The sequence below is a fragment of the Solea solea genome, chromosome 2 (genome assembly GCF_958295425.1).
Source record: "Solea solea chromosome 2, fSolSol10.1, whole genome shotgun sequence".
Classification (NCBI taxonomy): Eukaryota; Metazoa; Chordata; class Actinopteri; order Pleuronectiformes; family Soleidae; genus Solea; species Solea solea.
The window spans coordinates 21,645,595-21,667,275 of NC_081135.1; the positions used below are offsets into that span (position 1 = coordinate 21,645,595).

Here is a 21,681-nt window from a genome sequence, read left to right on the forward strand (position 1 = left end):
AAAGGCTTAAATACCTTTTCACTAGTTTGTTTTTGTTTTTATGCAGCAGGCAAAATCAGTCAACGATATCATCAAAAGACAAAGTCAAAAATAAATCCCATTTCATTCCTTCACATCAGTGCACTTTTCCTGCCATATTTGAAAACTACTGGGTTATTTAGTTTCAGTCTAGAGTACCGCACATGCTTCATACGCGTGAATAACTGTCACTCTGATCGCTGTAATACATGTTTCCACATAAAGCCAACAACTGGGGGGTGTTTGTCAGTCGGGTGCTGATTACGACAGATCGTTTACAAATAAATCCCCTCAAAGGTGAAAGTTTTTATTTATTGCTCGGAAACATGGAAATATGAGAATGAGCCCGGGAGTGGACTCAGAGAGGGAAACGAGTAAAACTGGAACTGACACCGGATCAGTTTATCGGGAGTGAAATGAAAGAAGCAGCAGCAGCAGCTACGTTTCCATCCAAAGTTGGAACTTTGTTTGCAGCACGTTGAATTTTAAAGCTGTGAATGTGTTTCGATGCCAAAGAGTAAACAAAGAAAGCTTGTGGATGATATTTTGGAAACTTAAAACCACAATGCACAGTTTTTTTTGAAAGTATACACTGCAAAATACATAAATGACAAACGTCAACTTTGAATGTCAGTTCAAGGTTTTGGATAAAAACAATCTAGAAGTGCATTTCAATTACATGCTGAGATGGAATAAATATTAAATAGACAAAAACTAATTTCATTCATTTCAGTATGTGTGTCATTCAGGTTTCAAATGTCTGTTAGAAAACTTGTGGATGGAAACACAGACGTTGTGATGATCTCGGACGACAGAGTTAGCAGACATGTACACACGTGTGGAAGCAGAGGGTCAAAAAAGGCCGTCTAGGTTGCATAGAAATACTAAAAGCTAAAGCTGCTATCACATTTGATAAGATTCTGCATGAATAAAGCACCACAGGAAGCAGAATCACGGGGGAGGAGAGGAGGGGAGAGGACAAGGCAACAATTCCGATAAATGACAGTATATTATTGCCTGTGGTATTTTACAATTAGACTGACGGAGGGAAGAAGATGTGCTCAGACTGAGTACGTCCTCGTCAGACTCACATTTACATGAAGAAACACTGATAAACAGAACTAACAAACATCGTTCATTGCACAACTACAGGTTAAATAACTCAGTCAGAGGAAAAAGCAGAGTGAGTGAGAAATCACAGCTCATTATTATCATATCAAATCTAGTTCAATCTAATTGTTCTGGTTAAAACCCAAATAAACCCTGAATCAGATGAAAAACTCAAACACAAACAGCAGCAGCAGCCGTGGCCAGTTTGGATTCAGTCAGATTTTAAAGCTGTAGAGCATAACTTTTTTTTTTTTTTGTAAATATAAACAAACATCTGTTGGACTTAAAACCACTGTCAATCTCGTGTCTCCTGTATATATAGGGCTGGGCAATAATTCAATATAATAATATCTACTGTATATATTGTTTTCTTCAACAGCAATGTAACTACGGTTCAATATTTTAGAATATTTGAAATAAATAAAACCGTAATTAACTGCTTTCTTCAACTTTCACTCTTCATTAACTATCTGAAAATCGGAAAGTTTATCGTGACAAAACCTTTTGACCACTGCGACCAGCCCTACCCAGCGACACATCCATGCTGCGCACAGGAAGTGATGCGTTTTATGACACTGCAGGTGTACAAACACATACAGGTTGGAGCACGATGGGGAAATAGGAAGAAACGCCTACATAAAAGGTGTCACAAGTCAATTGCACTGCTCATAAATCAGCTGAGTCAGCAGTTAAATGCTTCATAGACACAGCAAATAATGTACAGTTCAATCGTTTGTGATCAAAATAAACAAAAAAACAACTAAAAAGACCAAGAAAGTTATGCACTGCAGCTTTAAGTTGTAATAGTTGTTTTGCTGCTTGTGTTGGGAGTTCTGTGGAGTTTCCTTGACATGAAGATGTATCACTTTTACCTAGTCTGGTTCATCAATATCTTCTACAACTGAAGCAGTTTTTTATATTTTTAAAGACTAATACTTTGCTTAAATGAAAGTTGATGAGGGTCATTTAAACCCTACAGCACAATAAACTGTAGAATTGTGGAAATTGTGCTCTTGTGTGTAGAAAAACTGCATTTGGTGAGTTTGAAGATGAAATTGCTTCTTCAAAACATTTGGTTACCTTTCGTCTCTAGGTAACACATAAAATCACAACCACCGTCCAGAACTTAAAGCCATTAAGTTAACTGAAACACAAGCACGTTTGCTCAAATAGTAAGTTTAACTCGGAGTACAGTCATAAAACAATAACATTCTCTTATATATCCTTTATTTAACTTGTCCTGTGGAGCTCGACATCTAACACGAGTGTGGAGCCTGGAGATGCATATAAACACAGGTTATTCAGCGTGAGTTATACAACAGTTATAGAAATTCCCTTTTTTGGAAAGAGGGCTGTGGATTTTGTCCACAATTACTGAAACGAGAACATGACTGTGGTGTTAGGAGTGTGTTTTTTTAAACATTTGATCTCATCCTCATTGAGCTGTGATGACATAAGTTGATCAGCCTGTGGCAAACAGTAAAAGTCAGCTAACTCCACTGCTCCCGTTATAAAGCACAGCTTAAATGCACAAGATAAACTTACTATCACTGATTGGTGTGTGCGTGTGTGTGTGTGCGTGAGTGCAAATACAAATGATTCCAATAACTGACATGAATCGATTACAGCTGCAATTCCTGGGCAAATCTTCTGCAGCTGCCTTTCACGGCTACAGTGTACAAGCATTTTAGGTGAAGTATCACTTAAATATGAGCAAGGCTCCAACCAATTATTATTTTCAGTGTTGGTTAATCAGCTTTTATTGTCCATGTAATAATTCAGTCTGTAAACAAAGACAAACAAAAAACCTCTGCACATACCCAGAGAGCAAAGAGACATTTCAAATTGACAAATTTCCTCTGAACCAATTCTCATTGCCAAAACTGATCCATTGATTTTTGAAGTTTGCGTGACTTTATTGGCAAGTGGAAGAAGACGTTTGGGGAGAATAAATCCACCAAAAAGGATCAGTTCAATCCACTTAACCTGCTGTGATTTGACATGTTTAAATCCTGGAGGAGGAAACACGTGGAAGGTCGTGGTGTGATGAGAAGAAGAAGATGGCAGAGGACGACTTTGACACGTGAGAAGATGCAAAATACAAGGAGTTTTATCAGTAAATCCTAGTGCAGCAGTTCTTCAGTGTTACATCCCTGCTGCTCAGCTCAGATGTGTGCGTCTTGTCACTCACGGACACAAACCTGATGATGCATCAGGTTCTCTGAACAAGTCCAAACTGGCCAAAGCTGTCACACAATTTGTCCTCCTGGAAACACACAGATCAGGAAAACAGGCTCTTTGTCCTGTGTCACGGCCTGGCAGCACCTAAAGTGTTACTGCTTTTGTGCGTGTGGGGTGGGTGAGAGAGAGGGAGTGTGTGTGTGTGTGTGCTCAGGTGTCTTGGTAAGGCTGGTGAAAACATCCCGGGCTGTCGTCATCAGGCGACCAAAAGGAGGATGGCCTCTTGTGGTGGAGCTCCCGGCGCACGCAGCGAGGACACGGCTGAGCTTTCTGGCGACACTCGGTGTGGAAAACGGCGCCACAGCCGTCACACCTGCGCACACACAACAGCACCACCACACACGTCAGTGTGTCACAGACACAACTATCTGAAAATATGCCAAAACCTTTTGAAATAGAGAAAAAGACGTGAACATGTTCTTAAGATGTCGTAGACTTAAAGCGACGTAGCTTTACAGAAGGTGAATTTTCACATGGCGTTGCTAGCACAAGTCTGATTGAAAGGTCATTTGTGTTACTGGCATGAGTAGCAAATCTCAATATCAAATGTTTTTACTCGAGCCAATGAAGCAAATGATGAGAATTTTGCAAAAGCCAATCTGCCCAGCAATAGCAACGTGAAATGTACGTCTAGCAACACATAGAAATTATACTTCACAAATTTGGGGTAAAAGCAGTCTGTGTCCTCCTGCTTCTATATTTTCTGCTGAGCTAAGCTAGTTTTTCCAAAACAAATAAGGACAAATGTAAAAACAAAAAAACGTCCAAAGACGTGTTTTGACTTTGAGGAAAGTATCATGTCTTTCAGTTTTTATTATCCCCACCAAGAATGTTATATTGGCAAATGTATGTGGGATTAGGAACAAAACTCCTTTGCCATAAACTTAGTACAGGGATAAAACATGGGTTACTGAAAGTGATGACGGCCAAAACACTAAATATAACGTGCAATCATACATTTCTAATTGCAACCAAGCAGTGTCAGGTGAATTCTTATTCCACATTTCTTGCGTCATCAATGTCTACATAACTAAATCAACAGAGCACAGCTCAGTAAACCATAACTGCTCAGTTCCAGTAAGAACGGTAGATGCAGCTGTTATCAGTTAACACTTAACACTTCCATAGCCATAAAACACTACTCAACAAGGAAGGTGTATGTGTTTGTGTGTGTGCGTGCGTGCGTGCGTGTGTGAGTTTCCCTCCACAGCTCAGAGTCTTCTAAGAATCATTCGGGATCAGCTCTTATCACCTTGCTGTCTGTCACTCTGAGTATCAGTGACAAAGGCAACGCTCTGGCCTCTGTTAACTGTTTGTGTCATAAAACGTCCCTTCACCCACTCAACACACCCACAGTGTTCACCAGTGTTACCAAGAAGCAGCAGGCTCAGTCACACTGGTTAAACTGTTTTGTTTTTTTTCTATATGTATGACGCTATAATTCAGACTTCTGTTAATTGTTGTTTCCAAATGCACATGCAGACATTTTTGGTCGCAAGATTTCTACCTCCACATCGATATAATGGAGGAAATCAAACTGTGCAACTTCACGGATAACTGTGGATAAAGCGCATACCTCAGCATAGTCTGATACCACTGTCTGTTCTCTTAATTATGCAAAGTAACCAGCACATTTTTGTTTGTGGACAATTTCCATGTCTGAAAATCAAGTTTACTACAATGCTGCAAGTGCCAGAATTAAAGTCAGGACATTAATGTAATGAAATACAAGATAAAGCGTTTATAAACTTACGGCCAGAAACAAAAACAAACATATCTGATTGTTGCGCCATTTTGTGTTCTCACCCTCCCTCTGACCTTTGCTATGGTTCTGCTCTGGTGAGTTATTATAGAACAAAGTGAACATTCATGTGTTTTACTTGCAGGTGCTTTAAGGTACACTCAGAAAATGAAGTGCCCTCATATGTGCAGACTGACCTTTCTTTGCAAGGAAAACTTGTCGCTTGGCAGCAGTCTCTATTTCGTTATTCACCAGCAACAAGCAACTGAGAGTTTCCACAACAATTCACACCACTGTTTTTTTAAAGAACCTCTTCAGAAACCTCTGAGTGCTACAGTTTTTTCTTAAAAAAAACACGAAGCACATCTTTAAAGGTCCTAATGTTTTAAACCTTTTTTAGTTAGGTAATAAGATTACTTATGACAGCACGTTCAAGACAATACACTTAATGACTTTAACTTCAGTGGCAGTCCTCATACAGATCGTATCAAGTCTGATGGTTAGTCAAAATGTATTTGTAGGTTTTGTGTTAGTTTATGCAGGACATGGTAGTTATGCACCTCAGCCAGACTCCCTCATTTCTTGCTACCCCAATGCTGCATCACACTGATTTTTGCCATCTCCACCACAGCCCCTTGCTATATCAGACAGGCTCAATGTTTAACATGTTATAGGTCTTGTTTAGGCTCACTCTTGTACCTACAACATATCTCCTGTTAGTCCATTGGCACCAAGTGTATTTTTTTTTGTCTATACCTTTTGGTAGCATTCTCCTGGAAGGGGTAGATGACCTGTCTGTTGTGGCAGAGCTCGCAGATGAAACCTTTCTCTCGACACAAACTGCAGCTGAACACATGGGAGCTGGCAAACTTGATCACCTTGGACAGGAAGGGAGCCAGTTTTCCATCAATCACCTGAAGGATGAAGAGGAACAGGGTTGAGGGTAAAAGATGAGAGGAGAGAAAAACAAAGAGACTTCAAAATGTAATTTCATAATACAGGGATTAGATACTTTGGATTTACATAGTCCTGTTAAATAGAAAATATTGTCACATTTTAATGTGTTAAATAAACTTTCTTTATCACAAATAGGACGCATACAAAAGGCAACAAAGAAAGAACCAAGAATGGATCCTTGTGGTACACCACAAATGTGTTGGGCTCAGGTCATAGATTCCATGTATGAGAATGAGTTTACATGTGTGGAGACTCTTATTTAAGGACCGTATGAACGTTTGCATATGTGGAAATGTGAGGTGGCTCTCTACAGAGGCAGAACACAGTACATAGGATGCAGACGTAAGTGCACACACGTTTGCTTCAATGTGAAATTAGGCAAAGACATGTCTGTGTAATAAGGTTTTCCCATCACACAGAATTTACTGGGGGACAGAAGTAATCCTGTTGCTCAGAGAAAAAGATCGGAAAACAGGAGGAGAGGAAAGTGAGGGGCAGGAAGGAGGAAGACAGTGAATGAGGTGAGCACCATTTAATGGCAACGCTTGGCAAGTTCCTTTAAGAACTGTAGGTGGGGGCCTTTGGCAGTCGGGGGCTTGTATGGTAGTGAATAGACAGGGGATGACTCACAGAGAAACACAGTTCGTCAAAAGAAAAGCTGCATAGAATTAGTCAGAAAATAAAACCTAAACATGGTCAAAAAGCTTTTTCGTATGATGTTGAAAATGCAGTCAGAGCTGTAAGCTTAAATATAAGAGTGCATGCAAGACAGAGAGAATGTAACAGCATAAAGTAAGAGAAAGAGTGGTAGAGCTACAATATACAAGAGCGATCTTGAGAGAGAGCAAGAGCCTGTATTCAAATACAAGTGGCTCCACCTGGCAGAGCTCTGGACCTAACGATTATAACCTCCTTCATACTGTTTGTTAGACAGGAACAGAGGGAGAAGAGAAGGACGTGAGATGGAGAGGGGACGAAGAAACCTCACACAAACAGAGGAAGCATAGAGGACTGAGGTATACTCATCTACTTTATACAAGTTTACACATCACAGTCAAAGACTGCTGCAGTTTACAGGGACACGAATGGACTCAGCTGTAGGCTGCAGCAACCCATAATATGTAATATATGACTATGAATATGAATTAGGGTTCCACTCTTGGTTTAATAGAGCAGGGTGTTTGAAAACTACTGCATTGTAGCATTGGTAGGGCCTAGGACTTTTGCAGAGTACTGTACACAAAGAATGAATCAATTTCAAAATGAAATTGTTACTTGATACAACACATTTAGCCAATCACAAAGGCTGCAATTTAATCAGTGAAAATATTGCTAAAAGAAGTGTGAGAAGCATTCATATCTTTAGGTTCTCATCCTTGCATTAGAGTATGCACTTAATATTTTCATGGTATCTCATGTGACAATTGTCTATATTAAAAAGTCAATGACATGTTACAATACCATATCAATCTATTTTGTATTTTCAACAAAAAATGTGAAATATATTGTATGTGTTCCACCTTGTGATATTTGCTGCACTTTCTTTATACATCATAGTTAACAGAATATTCTTTGGTATTGGCTGAAATAAGACAATCTGAAGATCACTTTAGGCTTTAAGGAAGTAGATCTGATGAAATCATGTTATGGCTGAACAATGAACCATGATGTACATAATTATTTATGAATTTACTGACCTAACGGAAATAGTTGTTACCTAGAAATAGAACGGGCAGTTAATAGAACTCTTTTAGTTTTAAAACTGTGCACTCTTTTGTAAAAAAAACATGCTCAGTCTAAAACAGAGAAATTAAATTCCAGGCAGACAGAGAGAAAAACTGTGACAGATATTAGTCCCCTTGTGCCCAACACAGCCCACACCAAACCTACGTAGACCTGCTCAGTCTGGTCCAGCCCAGTCCACACGACAAATGGTTCTCCTGATGCAGGCTGACAGCCTTAGTAATTAAGGCCCTATGTAATTGGACTGGGCAGAATCAAACGACAGGCAGTACAGCTCTGGTGGCTGAATGGTACTCTGGAGAGACACTGGGCGAGACGGCAGGAGGCACAGAAAGATGGATGGAGGGTGACGGAGGTAAATGGACAGATGAAAAGAGGGGAAGCCTAATATGAAGAAAATGGCACATAAATCAAATCTAGCTTGGTCTAAATGTCAGACGGCTGGAAGCAATTTTTCATGATAAACACTGAATGAAAAATCTCAGATCATTTATTTCTCCAAATCCAGACTTTTTTCTGTATTCTTGAAATTCTGATTACCTCTGCTGTTGCTACTCGCTACAAATATCCTGTGACCTTTTTATTAGTTACATCAAAGAACTACTGGCCAGCAGGGTCACACTGGAGCAATCACTCAGAACAAACATCTGAGTTCAACCCTTTTTACTTTGTATACCTGCCAATGCAACAAAGAAGAGAAAATACTGATGGGCTGTGTTGAGTGTCTGGGTCTATGAGCAGCCAGAGACTATGATTCAGGGTTGACTGGGTGGCACTACCTTCTCTATTTCCAGCATAGGAAGTAACTCACAGGTGAAAACATGAAGACATAAGCAGTTTGTGGGGAGACGGGTGCAAGCTGTGACATAACACATTCACTGAGGAGGTTATGAACGACTGAGGTCCACAGCAATTGACTGTAGATTTTACAAAAAACAAACTCATGATGGCAAATTTATGGCTTCCACATCCACCAGTCCACAGAGGTCTGCAATTGTGACTTAAATGTTCTCATGTCTGCTGGGGTACACACAGGCTCTGCACGTGACCAGAACGTGTACGCCATTCTCAGTGAACTAGGGCTGTTGGAGCTGATTTCAGAAGTCGAATATAACTCGAATATTAAAAAAATCATTAACAATCAAATGTTGAAATTACTGTTTGAATGTTTTTTTTTTTAAATATTCGTGTTAAAATGTGGCGACTCAAGCCTGGTCCTCTCTCCTCTGCCTATCCATGTGTGAAAGACAAAATGCTTCACGTACAACCCTTGCAGAAGGATACAGTTTTCTGAATCACAAACAACATACTCATACTCATACATTCACACCTATGGTCACTTTAGAGCCTCCACTTAACCTAACTGTAATCTGCTGGTGTACCTGGAGAAAACCCATAGGACAAACCCTCTAGATGTATTCACATCCTCTAACATTTTTCCCAAAATAAGCCCCCGCACCACACACTTCACCTTCTCTCCTTCCATCCTTCCTCCTAAACTCCTCCCCCTCCAGTTCAGCCTCTTTCTCTGCTCCACGCTGAGTCTTTGTGCTCCAAAACCTCCTAATCCCCTAAAACTGCTGTTTAACAGACGCTCGCCTGCCCTCCTCTCTCTCTCTTACACACACACACATACACACTAAAGCAGCTCTTTTGAGAATCTAGACAGCCAGCTGGGATTACATGGCTGGAAAGACCAGGGTGAGCTCTGTTTGGATAACACCCTCTCTTCACACACGCTGAAAACTTGATGTATGTTGGTTGATAATGTATCCAATCTGGGGTCGGATCGTTTCATGTGCATCTTCTAACCAACATGATAAAAAGATATACGTGGAACTGGGACTGGGAAATATTCTCCTATTCAGAATTTACAAAATGAAGAGCAATAATAGTTCCTTTGCCACAATGTCCAATAAAACAAAAGGTGCAGGAACAATTCGCTACGTCCTGAGTCGTGCCTCGGCCTGTGGACTGGTGACCTCAGAGGACAGGAATCATGGCTGTTCATCATTTGTCACTTCATATTTGCCCAGGTGCCATGTTAATCTCACACAATGGTAACCAACTTATAAAGTATATCTATATTATTATTATGAAAACATCTGCTACTCTGCTGCTGCTGCTGAGAATCAGCTTGAAAACTGTATTTTCCACGCAGTCAGTCAGCACTACACCACCATAGTGCTTTTACATCAACAACATTAACAGGTCAACACAGGAAAAAAAGGTGAATGCCTCATTACCATTTCCAGCACAGGCATTTATATTTTGATTTGTTCCTCATGTTCGATGACACAAACACACAATGAACAACCAAAATGCTAGGAAAATGATTACATTTTAAATCACTGCCTGAATCAGCAATAGCTGGTAAAAACTCATTTCTGTTGCAGGTTCATTTGTCCCAAGAGTGTGTGCCAAATGCTAAAAAAAGAGGCCAGATGTTAGTGTATTTTTTAACAGGTTGAAAAGGAGCTGGGAAAGCAATGAAACCTAAACAAGACCAATATCAGTAATGTGTAACACCCATTTATGTATTTAAATATTTTATTATATAGCTTATTGGTAATATTTATATATATATATATATATATATATATATATACTGTATATTTATTTTTTTAAATATGTATTTTCCCCCCCATGAGAAATCCTATTTGACCTCATCATACAGTTCAGAGTGATGTATGACCCAAAGATCTAAATAAATTAAAGGCTGTGTGGGGAAACTAGAAATCTTTCTGATAACAGTTTAACATTTACTTAAGAGGCTTGTGTGAGTCTGGACAAGTGTGAGTGGAGAGGCATGCCTGGCAAAAAAGGAATACCAGGGTGTCGCTGTGGGAAGCCTGTTGCGCACACACACACCTTCTTTCCTATCCTACTATAGTCCTAACACAAAACCCAACAAACAATCCTTAAACCCAGTGGAAGAAAAGGGCAGAGTGTCCTTAAACAAACACATATAGTTACTACAAAATGAACTGGTTCTTAATGGGGGATATGGGTGGAGGCTATTTGTCAGGAGGTGAATAGACTAGTGTGGGCCAGGGTTTAGCCAGGGGAGTTTAGCCTTCACTGACCTCTGGGCTGGAACAAAAAAAGCCACATTGATTAAGAGCGTCATTTTATTCAGGAGGTGAATCAAAAGAAACAAGCTTGTTAATATGGAAAACCAATTAAGAGAAAGAGTGCTTCAAAATCTCTAAGAGGGGGGAGAGATGGGGAGGTAAGAAGGGGAGGAACAGCGAAGAGAGAGCTGCGCGGCCTCTGCTAGACACACCTAAAAGAGTATTAAACCACCATTTTGGAGGTTTATTAGTTACATCACAGCATTTAGCAGGCAAAGAACACACAGATGCACACACACAAAACACATACGTGCTGAGTATGTGTGAGGCCAAAGGGATGTTGGGAAAAATGTAGGGATGTCACGCTTTGTTTTTCTGCCTGTTGATTCTGAATGTGACCAATTAGTGAAGCAGAGAGGCACAGATTGTGGGAGTGGGGGGGGGGGGGGGGCAATCTCATTCACCGTGAGACTCTGTGGTCGAGCTCTGACTCAGAGAGGGTTGAAAGAAAAGATGGGGCAGAGTACAACATAATGACAAACAAAGGAACTTTTGAATCATTTGTCGTTGCTTTCCTCTGACCCAACAACCCCCAAACTCAGTTCAGTGCCTAAATACTAAACTGCTTTTACGATCTCTCCCTAAGAAAATGAATGTCTTTACCTCCATGTGAAACAGAGTATTTATAAATTCTGCATTAGGCATTTAGTTATGATAGTTAAGGTTAGGGTACAGTCTAGGCGATGCATTGTGTGTGCGTGTGTGTGTGCGTGTGTACCTGCTGCAGATCCGCTATGGAGTAAAGGTGAATATGTTGTAGCAGATATTCTCTGGGGAAAATCCTGTAAAAAAGACACAGAAAAGTTTTAATAATTTGGATACACATGACACAAGTGGTGTTAATGAGATGCTGATGAGCTACTTCCACACTTGCCAAATAATGTAAATGAAACAATTAATAATACGAGACATGTCATTAATCCTGCAGCATGTCATTCTGCACATTTAATTAAAAAAAACAAAAAAAAAAAACAATTCCCAGTAACTATGTCCCTGGTGAGATCGAAGGACCACCGACTCTGCATGTGTCCAAAAGTATTTTTTACTCCTTTCAGCATTTCGAGTACAATCAATTACTGATGATCACTGCCGCAGTATTTACACTGACCACATGTTGATTTTTTTATTATAAAGCTACAGACTCAGCAGTGAGTCTCCTGCCCTACAAACATTGCACAAATGAATATCCTTTCTTCTTCATTTCCTACATTGCCTGTCAATTGAAGGCACCGATTGTGCGTGTAAGTGAAATTTTTTTTGCAAAGGCCACTTTTGAAATCATAGTTGAAATCTTGAAAATATATTAACATGAGGCATGATCCCACACTGTAGTCAAATATGGACCTAAGCGTGTGTTTAGCAATGTTTACCCCTCCACACTGCTGAACAAAGCAATAATGTTAATCTAGAGTCAGTAACTTTCCATCTTCTAACATGAGGTGACAAAACACAGTAGTGTGTGTGCGTGTCTTCCTCTCAGACAACGAAGATGGATGGCACCATGTTAAATCCCGACTAAGCTGTGATGAGTGTCACCGAAACACAAGTATGCGAGTGTATGTACGATTATTTGTGTGTGTGTGTGTCTGAGTGAAAGAGAGAGAGACTGAGAGACACAGACAGAGGGAGAGGGAGAGAGAGAGAGAGCGAGAGACAGAGAGACAGAGAGAGAGAAAGAGAAAAAGAGAGATCCAGACACCTCACTGTGATAGGCACCACTGATAAACTACTATGTTTGGCATGTCACCAATGGTTACCACATCAGCATTCATAAGAAAACACACACACTCGGGTCCAGTCAAACACACTTACACATACAGTACAAACAGATGTGTGCTGAATGTGTAGTCAGGACACAGATGAACACACCCTTGAAGTGTGTGCTAATCTTGATAAAAGCACTTGAGGACAAACACGTACAAGGATTAGATTACAAACAGAAAAAACACAGGTCCAAGCATGTATGCAAACGCACATGTATGCTGACAACATTTGTATAAGCCATGATAGAATTTGCTTAAAATTGTTTTTCTAACATCACTTTCCAAAATGCAGTTTCCACTTGAGGACACACCTCATTAAAATTATGTTATCACTCAGAGATTATGATTGTTTACGGAGGGAGTGTCTTTTGGGCCTTTTCTGGCATAAACCAGGACCAGTACTCCTTATGGGGGCCAAAACCTGGTTCTAATGAGGCAGAACCTCATGTCTAAGATTTTCAAATGAATAAAAGTCAATGCAGTGTCATAAGAAGAATAGCTGCATGCATGTATGTATGTGTGTGTGTGTAAGAAACAACAGATGTCAAAGGCAAATGTGTGTGCTTAAGGGATGATCAAATTAACACATGACAATCTAATGCAAACCAAAAAGAAAAATCACTGCAATGAATTTTATCTTTCCAATTAAGGTTTGTTTTTTTATTGTATTTGTTGAATTTTCTTTTTCTTAGTTCATGTGCTGTCTGTTCTCTCTTGGAAATCACTGACTTACTGAGTCTGCCTGATTTTATAACATTTTAATTAATTAAAACACAATCACCTCCGTGTTACATGGAACAAAGGTCGAGTGATAAGACATGATTATCAGCCTTGTTCATGCCACATTATCTCCTGAGATTTATCTTTAGCTTTGCTAAATAATACTATAAAATAACCGCTTTCTGTTTGCACACCATGTCAAGGTTTCTTTTGCAGCCTGTTACCAAAGATTAAACCTCAGATAGACTACAACTGCTGCACCTACAGCCTTTAGTGCCTCATGTGGTTGTGTGTATTTGGCAGATAACTCTTTAAGTTCCTCCTGAAGTAGACAAACGACAAAGGGAAGGTTTTAGCGCCATGGCCCTCATCAATCCTGCAGTGTTTGGAAGTGGCGGGGCACTCGCCAGCACTAGCTAATGGGACAGAAGTAAACACAGAATGCCATGATGCTGCTCTGCAGTGCTATGCAACAGGGGACCTCTAATATGGTTTTTACAGGAGGTAGCAATACCAGTAGTTTTCCTTTGAAGCTATGAGCCAAACCTGAGAAAAATATTTTAATAGTGGAACATTATAGCAAACAACTAGGACTAAAAATGATGATACATGCATGAACCAGAGTCTCCAATTCGGCCTTTGTATGTTTTCCAAGTATTAAAACTTGGAGTATGCAGTGCCAAATAACCCAAAATGAGCCCTTTGGATTTCTCCATTTATGTAAACATTTACGTCAAAAGATCCAATGTCAGGCATCACCTGTATCCAGGCAATTATTGGACAATGCCAGATCATCCATTTCCCTCTAAATGGGGACATCATTTACAAAATTGGCATCATGTTCTATCAAAGAAGCACTGAAACTGGTGATTGAGACCATTAACTCCTCAGGAAAATGTTTACTGGTGTTATAATTCAAGTGAGAAGTAAGCTCATTTTCTGAAGTTATTTTTGCAACCAGTGGAGTCGCCCCCTGGTGGCTAACTGATAGTTTCATACTGAATAAAATGAATCGACAACTATTTTGATAATCAATTAATCATTTTAAAGCTTTTTTCAGGGTTAAAACAAGATTAAAGCTTCTTATATGTGAATATTTTCTTAATTTCTTTGCTCTGGATAACAAAGAAATCATTAAAAGTTAATCATTTTGGTCATCGTCATTTCCAGGTTTGATGATCAACATTTAAGGTTTTCTGATATTTTATGGACCAAATGATTAATCAATTAATTGAGAAAATAATCGACAGATTATTTAAGATTTAAGGCGCATGACTAGTCTCCAAACCACATTCATTCAACAAAACACATTTAAAAGTGATGTGGAATTATGGGAAAAGTTTACAAAAAGTGAGAGCTGATTGGATACAAAATGAGGTGAATTGTCCCTAAGTTGCATAAACTCTGCAACCAGAAAATCAGGCTGTATATTATGCAGTGTGAACAAGGCTTTAACAGCACCTTAAAGATTGTTAATGAACAATTCCAACCATGTTTATTAACAATTTATCGTTAATTGCTTTTAATGGTAGGTAAAAAGATTTTTTTTATTGTAAATTACCCCAATAAAATATTAATATAATTCCAGTCTGTATGCTGAGGTGGATGAATCTCCTTTAGAAATGGTCTGTCAGATCAGAGTCTATTAGTGACCTGGACTGGGGCAAGAAGCATCCATCAGCTCCCAGACAAGGCTTTCAGTGTGGAACTCCACTCAGATAAACATCCCCCTCCGACCATCACACACATGAACATATACACACGCAGACACACATTTTTTATGGGAGCAGGAATGCATGCAGATAAAAGTTATGGCAATATACACACATGCACTCAGGCATACACACATAAACACATGTGCACAGCTCATGTGACATCAGCAGTCTGTATAAGCAGGTGTCTGCTCATCAACAGAGGAATATAACAAATATTTAACTTATTCTGTCAGTGTGACTGATGACACAGGCTGTTGCATGTTCAACATAAAAACAATAGCCAGTGTCTCCTGTGCATAGAAATACGTTAAGGTTGTAGGATATCTCAATGTTTACGGACAGTGGTGACCCAAAGCCAGTTATCTTTACCTTGGGTTTGGGTGTGTTTTTTTTCCACCTCTAATATACTGTAACTATAAGGGGACCCAACAGACCAGACCAGGTTTGAACAAAGTATTGGCAATTATGTTCAGGTTCAAACACATTGACTAGGCTAGCCTACTTATCGTGGTGCTTTAATAAATAAAACTGATGGATCTTTTATCATCCTGTTCATGTTATTTGTATGACAACACCTGAACAAAACACTCAAGCAACTCAGGTTATGTTAACCATGACTGTGTCACACAAGAACCAGAAACCCTGCTGGATTCTGTGTTGTTAACTCTTGTGAACTCTTAGATGAAGAACAGAACACATTTTTATTACAAATTCATTCAGGAAAAACAGAAAATTGGGTTTTTAAATATTGGGAAATTTAAATATGTTTTAAAGTGTATTTCTTTTAGTTACTGGATAATTTCATCTGTAGTGTAAGGCACAGATGTAACCACTGTATGACGATGGTTAGCAAGAAGAGAGTGTTTTATTTTAAGTGAGGAAAAAAGGGGAGAAAATTACACTGAAAACTAAGAAGCATTGTAACTGTAACTTAAAAAAAAATACAAAAACCCACCACAACCTACTTTACATTCAACCAACCTTCGTCTGAGGTCCTCAGCAACAGTTGCCCGGCAGCTGAACAGGTAGGCACGCAGTGACTGTAGCTGCTGACGGAGACGTAGCACGGTGCTGAGAGGCTCACAGTGCTCATACAGACAAGGGTTGAGCTGCTGGATGTCGAGCAGTGGCTCCTCATATACAAACTCCAGAAATTCTTTGGCCTGTTTTGAAACCTGGAGAAGCACATCAGAGTCAGCATTGGGATCACTGCACCAAACACAATTCAACATTTTCTAACCGATCCTCACATTCATAATCAATGTTGCTGCCAAGATTATTGGTCTTCCTAGACCCAACCTTACAGAAGTGAACAATACGGTCATAACATGCATCAAAACCACAATAGCAGAGGACATCACACACCCACTCAGCCACCATCTGACCCTTCTGCCCACTGGGAGCAGATGCAGAACACTAAGAAGCAAACCGGTTTTGGCAGCTACCTTAAAATACGATGAATGCTATGTTGTGATTACTGAATACTGTTGTACGTTTTCAAGCTGTTGTCTTAGTGGCAACAAGGCTGTGACTGCGCATTTTAAGCGTTCGTTGACCATGTGTACTGAGCTGTGGAAACGAGTTTCCTCCCAGGGAAAATGATGTCTACAGTCTAACATTGTATGTTCAGTACTGTGATAGAAGGTGTGGGGCAAAGAAATGCATGCACTGCCATATTAATTTGAACTGAATTAGCCACATCATTGAAGATCACATGAAATGAGGACTTGAATATGAAATCAAACATTTTTGGAACTGGGAAATACTAAATCTTTAATGATGAACATGTATCATAATACTTCAAGACACCGTACACCACTGCTAATGTTCCTGTCAATCAGAAATCGAAAAAAACCTTTGTTTGCTATTCAAACTATGTTGCTTTTTTTCAGCTTGTGTGTTCCTTCCCACCTTGTGCTTGCTGGTGTCCCAGTTGTGCAGCAGACGTGCTGGGATGAGAAAGGAGTTGTCCTGGTGGCAGCTCTGACAGTAGTACCAGCCACTGTAGTAGCAAACCTTTGCCTTTCCTCTGGACAGGCCGACTGGCTGCTGGCAAGCTGAGAAGAAAAAAGGTGCATTTGTTTTTATTAAAAAATACTAATTTGAAAGGTACAAGTCTAAAGACAGAAGTCTGACATTAAGAAACCTGTTCAAAAGTGCATGCAAGGGACACCAAGCTTCCATTTTAATATTAAAAAGTAAACATGCATGATGCCTTTAATAAAGAGTTTTTCCTTTTCAGGATTTTACCCTGCTGATTAACCGTAAAGTGTTGTACCAGACTGCTTCTGGTGTCAGCAGTCTGCAGGAGCAGGCAGTTAGAGCCATTTTAATGAGAACACAAAGGTTGTGGGGGCAAATAACTTGGTGTTAATATGTGTCAGTTTATTGCCTCGCAGTAAATACCACACTAATCCAGCCGAATAAACCTGTAGATAATAAACAAGAGAGTCTACGTTTAAAGAGGAGATCATAATATGTATACATCAGTGAAATTACAGGATGAATATGTCATGGACAGTTGACAGAGTCAATTTCCCGGGCGTGTAGAGGGTTTTAGTTGGTAAAGTTAAGGAAATATCTGTTTCAACATCTCTAAAGCGCTGATATCATTTGTTAGACACAGAATGGACAAATAAGTGCAACACTATGAATGTCTTTTAGGAGAGACTATCCCATCAATCTTCATTTTTCCAACAACAATTGCATCTTGACCCTCTTTACTACTGTTAGCTTTTCACCACACCTGAGAGTGGCCTTTAAACCCAAAAGAAAGATTTCACATGCTGTATGCTTAAAGTTCTAATTTCTGTGAATAAAAACAAATATGGTGTTATTACAATATTAATGTAATAATTGTGTTCCTTGAAACAAATCTCACAAATATGGTGTTTTTTTGTTGGAGATGCAAAAAATGTCAGAGACAAAGTTTTTGTTTTAGAGGAGAAGCTATTCCATTATCTACTTTATAATTACGAGTGTAAACATTCATTGATCAGGATCAATACATTTGACTCAATGACAAATCATCTCAAGTAATGATACATGTATATCTGCAGAAGTACAAACATTTATAAACACTGATGAGCCCTTTGTTATTGTTGATGTGCCCTATTTTTTCTCACACTTTTATATTGAATTCTGCAACACAATATTAACAAAAATAGATACTATTCTTCTTTAAGCTCCATCAATGAACAAATATTCTGTTGGCCAAGAAGCGAGCACTAAGCTTTGGCAAATATTGTATCATGGTCCAAAGTATCTGTGTTCTGCGAGAATCTGCGTGTAAAATCCATCTGAAGTAATCTGACGGATAACAGAGTCTTGGTTCTTCTAGTAGTCACAACAGCAGATTTCAGGACAAAAGTGTTTTGTACCACTAAAAGACCAACAAATCATCTGCTCTATTCATCCTGATCACTGCCCCACGGTCTGCTTTGTCTGCCAGACTCTTTAAAGTTCATTTTCACCCAAACACACACACCACACACGCTAGGACAAATGAATGCCACAGCACTGTGACAGGTGTCCCTTATCCACACAATCTGAGAGGCAAGACATGGGGCCTGGAGGAAAACAGCGAGTGAAGAGAGGTGGAGAAGAAAAGAAACAGGAGACTTTTATCTGGGTTTTAGAAAAAGAGAGGCACGGAAGGCTACAGACAAGAAGTACAGCAGAGGAAGAGGGACGTGTGTCAGCCTGTTTGTCAGTGGTACTTTGGCACAAGAAACAATGCAAACTGGAAAATGGTGGAAGTGGAAATAGAAGAAAAAAGACAGGACTGGTAAGGGACTATCGGAAGATCAGAGGAGAGGAAAAAACTGAATGAAAGAGAAGCAGTATGAGATCAGACAAGGACAGACAAAGGGAGACATTAAAGAGAAGTCAGTCCAGGTACTTTTCTATCGAAGATGAGAATCATCTGAAATAAGAGTCTAATCAGCACTGAGAGATGGATTCCTACTTTTAAAAACAAACAAACAAACTTGTTTTTCAGCCACAAATAGACAAAATGGTGGACTTAAATATGTTTGTAACAAATCATCATTTAACTGACTAATTAGTCAATTATTTATTTAAAAATTTTACACATCAATACTTTAGTAAATTAAATGTCAGGCAAAGCGAAAAATTGTGAAATGTTTTTTTCATGTGTACAACCAGAGATTAAAGCTGTTACAGCTGTAATGTATAACTTTTCGTGTCTGTTACATTAATACCATTGTCAAATGAGTTCCTACAATGCTGATTAAGCCAATCAGCTCTACATAACCCTTTCTGTGTTTCTCAGTATAGCAGCGTTTGGATCTTGTGTTGCCCAGTGACATTCGTGCGATGCACACACATTTAATGTTAAGACTGATGGAAGCAAGGCGGAAACATAACAGCTACATAGAGCAACAACAGCTGCATACAGTTGGACTATGGATGAAAACAACAAGTAATGCCCATGATCATCAGTTATTGAAAATAGACCACTAGTTCTGACCAAAAACTGGTCATAATGAGGCAGAACCTTATTTGTGTGTGTGTGTGTGTGTGTGTGTGTGTGTGTGAGGGAGGGAGAGAGAGAGAGAGATGAAATGAGAGAGTGGTAGGTCATGTAGAGATGCTGGCAGTGTGTTGGTAATACTTGAAACTCAGATTCCAGCAGAAGGCATGTACAGGCTGCTTCTCTAAAGCAAAACTAAGACCAACATTAATCATACTGCAGAAGGTTGGCAGCAATGAAGCTGACGCAGTAATTCCTGTCAGTCATAAGACAGCAATCTTTCCCATCATATTGCTCCCTCGGCTTTTGCAGAGCTACTATATCTACTAATTCTTCCTTTGCAAAGAACATAGTTGCCTAACACTTTCAGAGGAGCAGCTTAAGTTAGGTGGCCCTTTGACATTACTCTTTTTTCCACAGAACGTGGCTAAACTCTAGCCACCCCAAATACCCTCCAGATGTGATCTGGCTGTTTACATTCTGCCATGCTTTCAGTTTCCACTATTTTCACTGTCCCCCTAAACTGGATGAAGAAAACTGCTGTAATCTATTCATTAACAGGATTCCCTTTGATCACTATTTCAAGTTTGAACAAAGGTTGTTTGTTTCCCTGTGGTTGAAAGTAGGATAAAAATGAAATAAGGAACCAGGAATATTCAAGGAACCTTGATTGTATACATATGTGTAACTAAGACCTATGTAGGCTAATTTCAGTCATGAGCTCATGCTGTTGTTGGGGTGGATGCTCTTTCAACAAACCTCAGACCACTGGTTGAGAGCCAGCAAGCAGAGGGGATGGTCACCAGTCAGAGAAACACTGTGTCACTTCTTGGAATGAGCTGACCGCCATGGGCGGCTTTCAGGCCAACTGCAGCCTCAAATTTGGTGTGTTGCTCTTGGGCCAGAGGAACAAAGACACAATCATACATAGCCTGAAAACACGCAAAAGCTAAAAACATCCTTTAACCTTGAACCTTAACCTCAAATTCTATATCATGAGGACAAAAAGAGAACACACCCACACATACACACACCGTGGTGAAAAGAACTTCTACCACAGCTGAGACAGTGAGCCTGATGTAAAACAAGCAATAAAGTTTGAGCAGATAATGTGGTAAGTACATGTAAGCAAGTACATACAGAGGTGATAATTTGGAAACATCATGGAAGCACAGTTGAAGAGGTGAAAGTAAAAGGGAACAGGAAGAGACATTCCTCCACCACAATGTGCAATGAAGTATTTACTCAACCTTGCAATGAAAAAGAGACAGGTAGTCGCTTTTGACTTGGCACAAGTCCGAGGAAATTGCCGTTTCAGTGACTGATCAGATAGTTTGAAGGAAAATGCATGAAGAAACTCTAGAAAAAACAGTGCTCACAAAGCAACACACTCCAAGATTAGCATTTATAAAATAAATGAAAATAAAGTTGAAATTGAAGGTTTCCGGTGGTGCATTATTTAAAGGAAACAAAACATATTTTTTTTCTGAAAAGATCAAGTCCTGCTTTGTATGATCCTGATCAGGACTTCCACAGTGAATACATGAGGTATAAAACAAATCAATAATTACTCAAATGCATCCCAAAATAAAGTGGATTGAAACGAGGACACAATTATATTTTTTGTGTTATTTTCTTACACCTGATACTTTCTGCGGGTAACTCCTTCCTCCATTATCATCAGCACAGAGTAACAACTGCTTTCTTTCTACTCGTCTCTGATCTTTTATGGGTCTTTCTGGGACGAGGAGAAAAGGGACGGAGGAAAAGATGAATGGGAATTCAAACGTAGCTCAAAGGTCTACCGATTGTACTGCAGCTCTCTGTAGTGAGAGAGAGTCACTTTGACCTCCACAGGGTGAGTGCATGGAGGCGAGAGGGAGGAGGGGGAGAGAGACACAGAGAATCATAAAGCAAGCATGAGGCATGAGACAGAGGGAGGGGGGGGGGGGGGGGAGAGAGAGAGAGAGAGAGAGAGGGATGGCATTGGGGCAAAGGGGGCTCACGCTTTTATCTGCCCGCTGATTCAAACCACCACACCTTT

The 21,681-nt window shown here is 39.7% G+C and overlaps 1 protein-coding gene across 2 annotated transcripts in view; it reads right to left on the reverse strand.

The window, feature by feature from the left end:
- Positions 1-2,394: 2,394 nt before the first annotated feature.
- plekhm3 (pleckstrin homology domain containing, family M, member 3) overlaps positions 2,395-21,681 on the reverse strand; it is a 32,388-nt gene continuing 13,101 nt past the window's right edge. For both annotated transcript variants that reach the window (XM_058622453.1, XM_058622451.1), the window contains exons 4-8: positions 17,054-17,199; positions 16,124-16,317; positions 11,663-11,726; positions 5,867-6,024; positions 2,395-3,682 (exon numbers count right to left, since the gene is read on the reverse strand). In XM_058622453.1, coding sequence (XP_058478436.1) covers positions 3,520-3,682; positions 5,867-6,024; positions 11,663-11,726; positions 16,124-16,317; positions 17,054-17,199 — 725 coding nt within the window. In that variant the 3' untranslated portion in view covers positions 2,395-3,519. The remainder of the gene's footprint in view (positions 3,683-5,866; positions 6,025-11,662; positions 11,727-16,123; positions 16,318-17,053; positions 17,200-21,681) is intronic.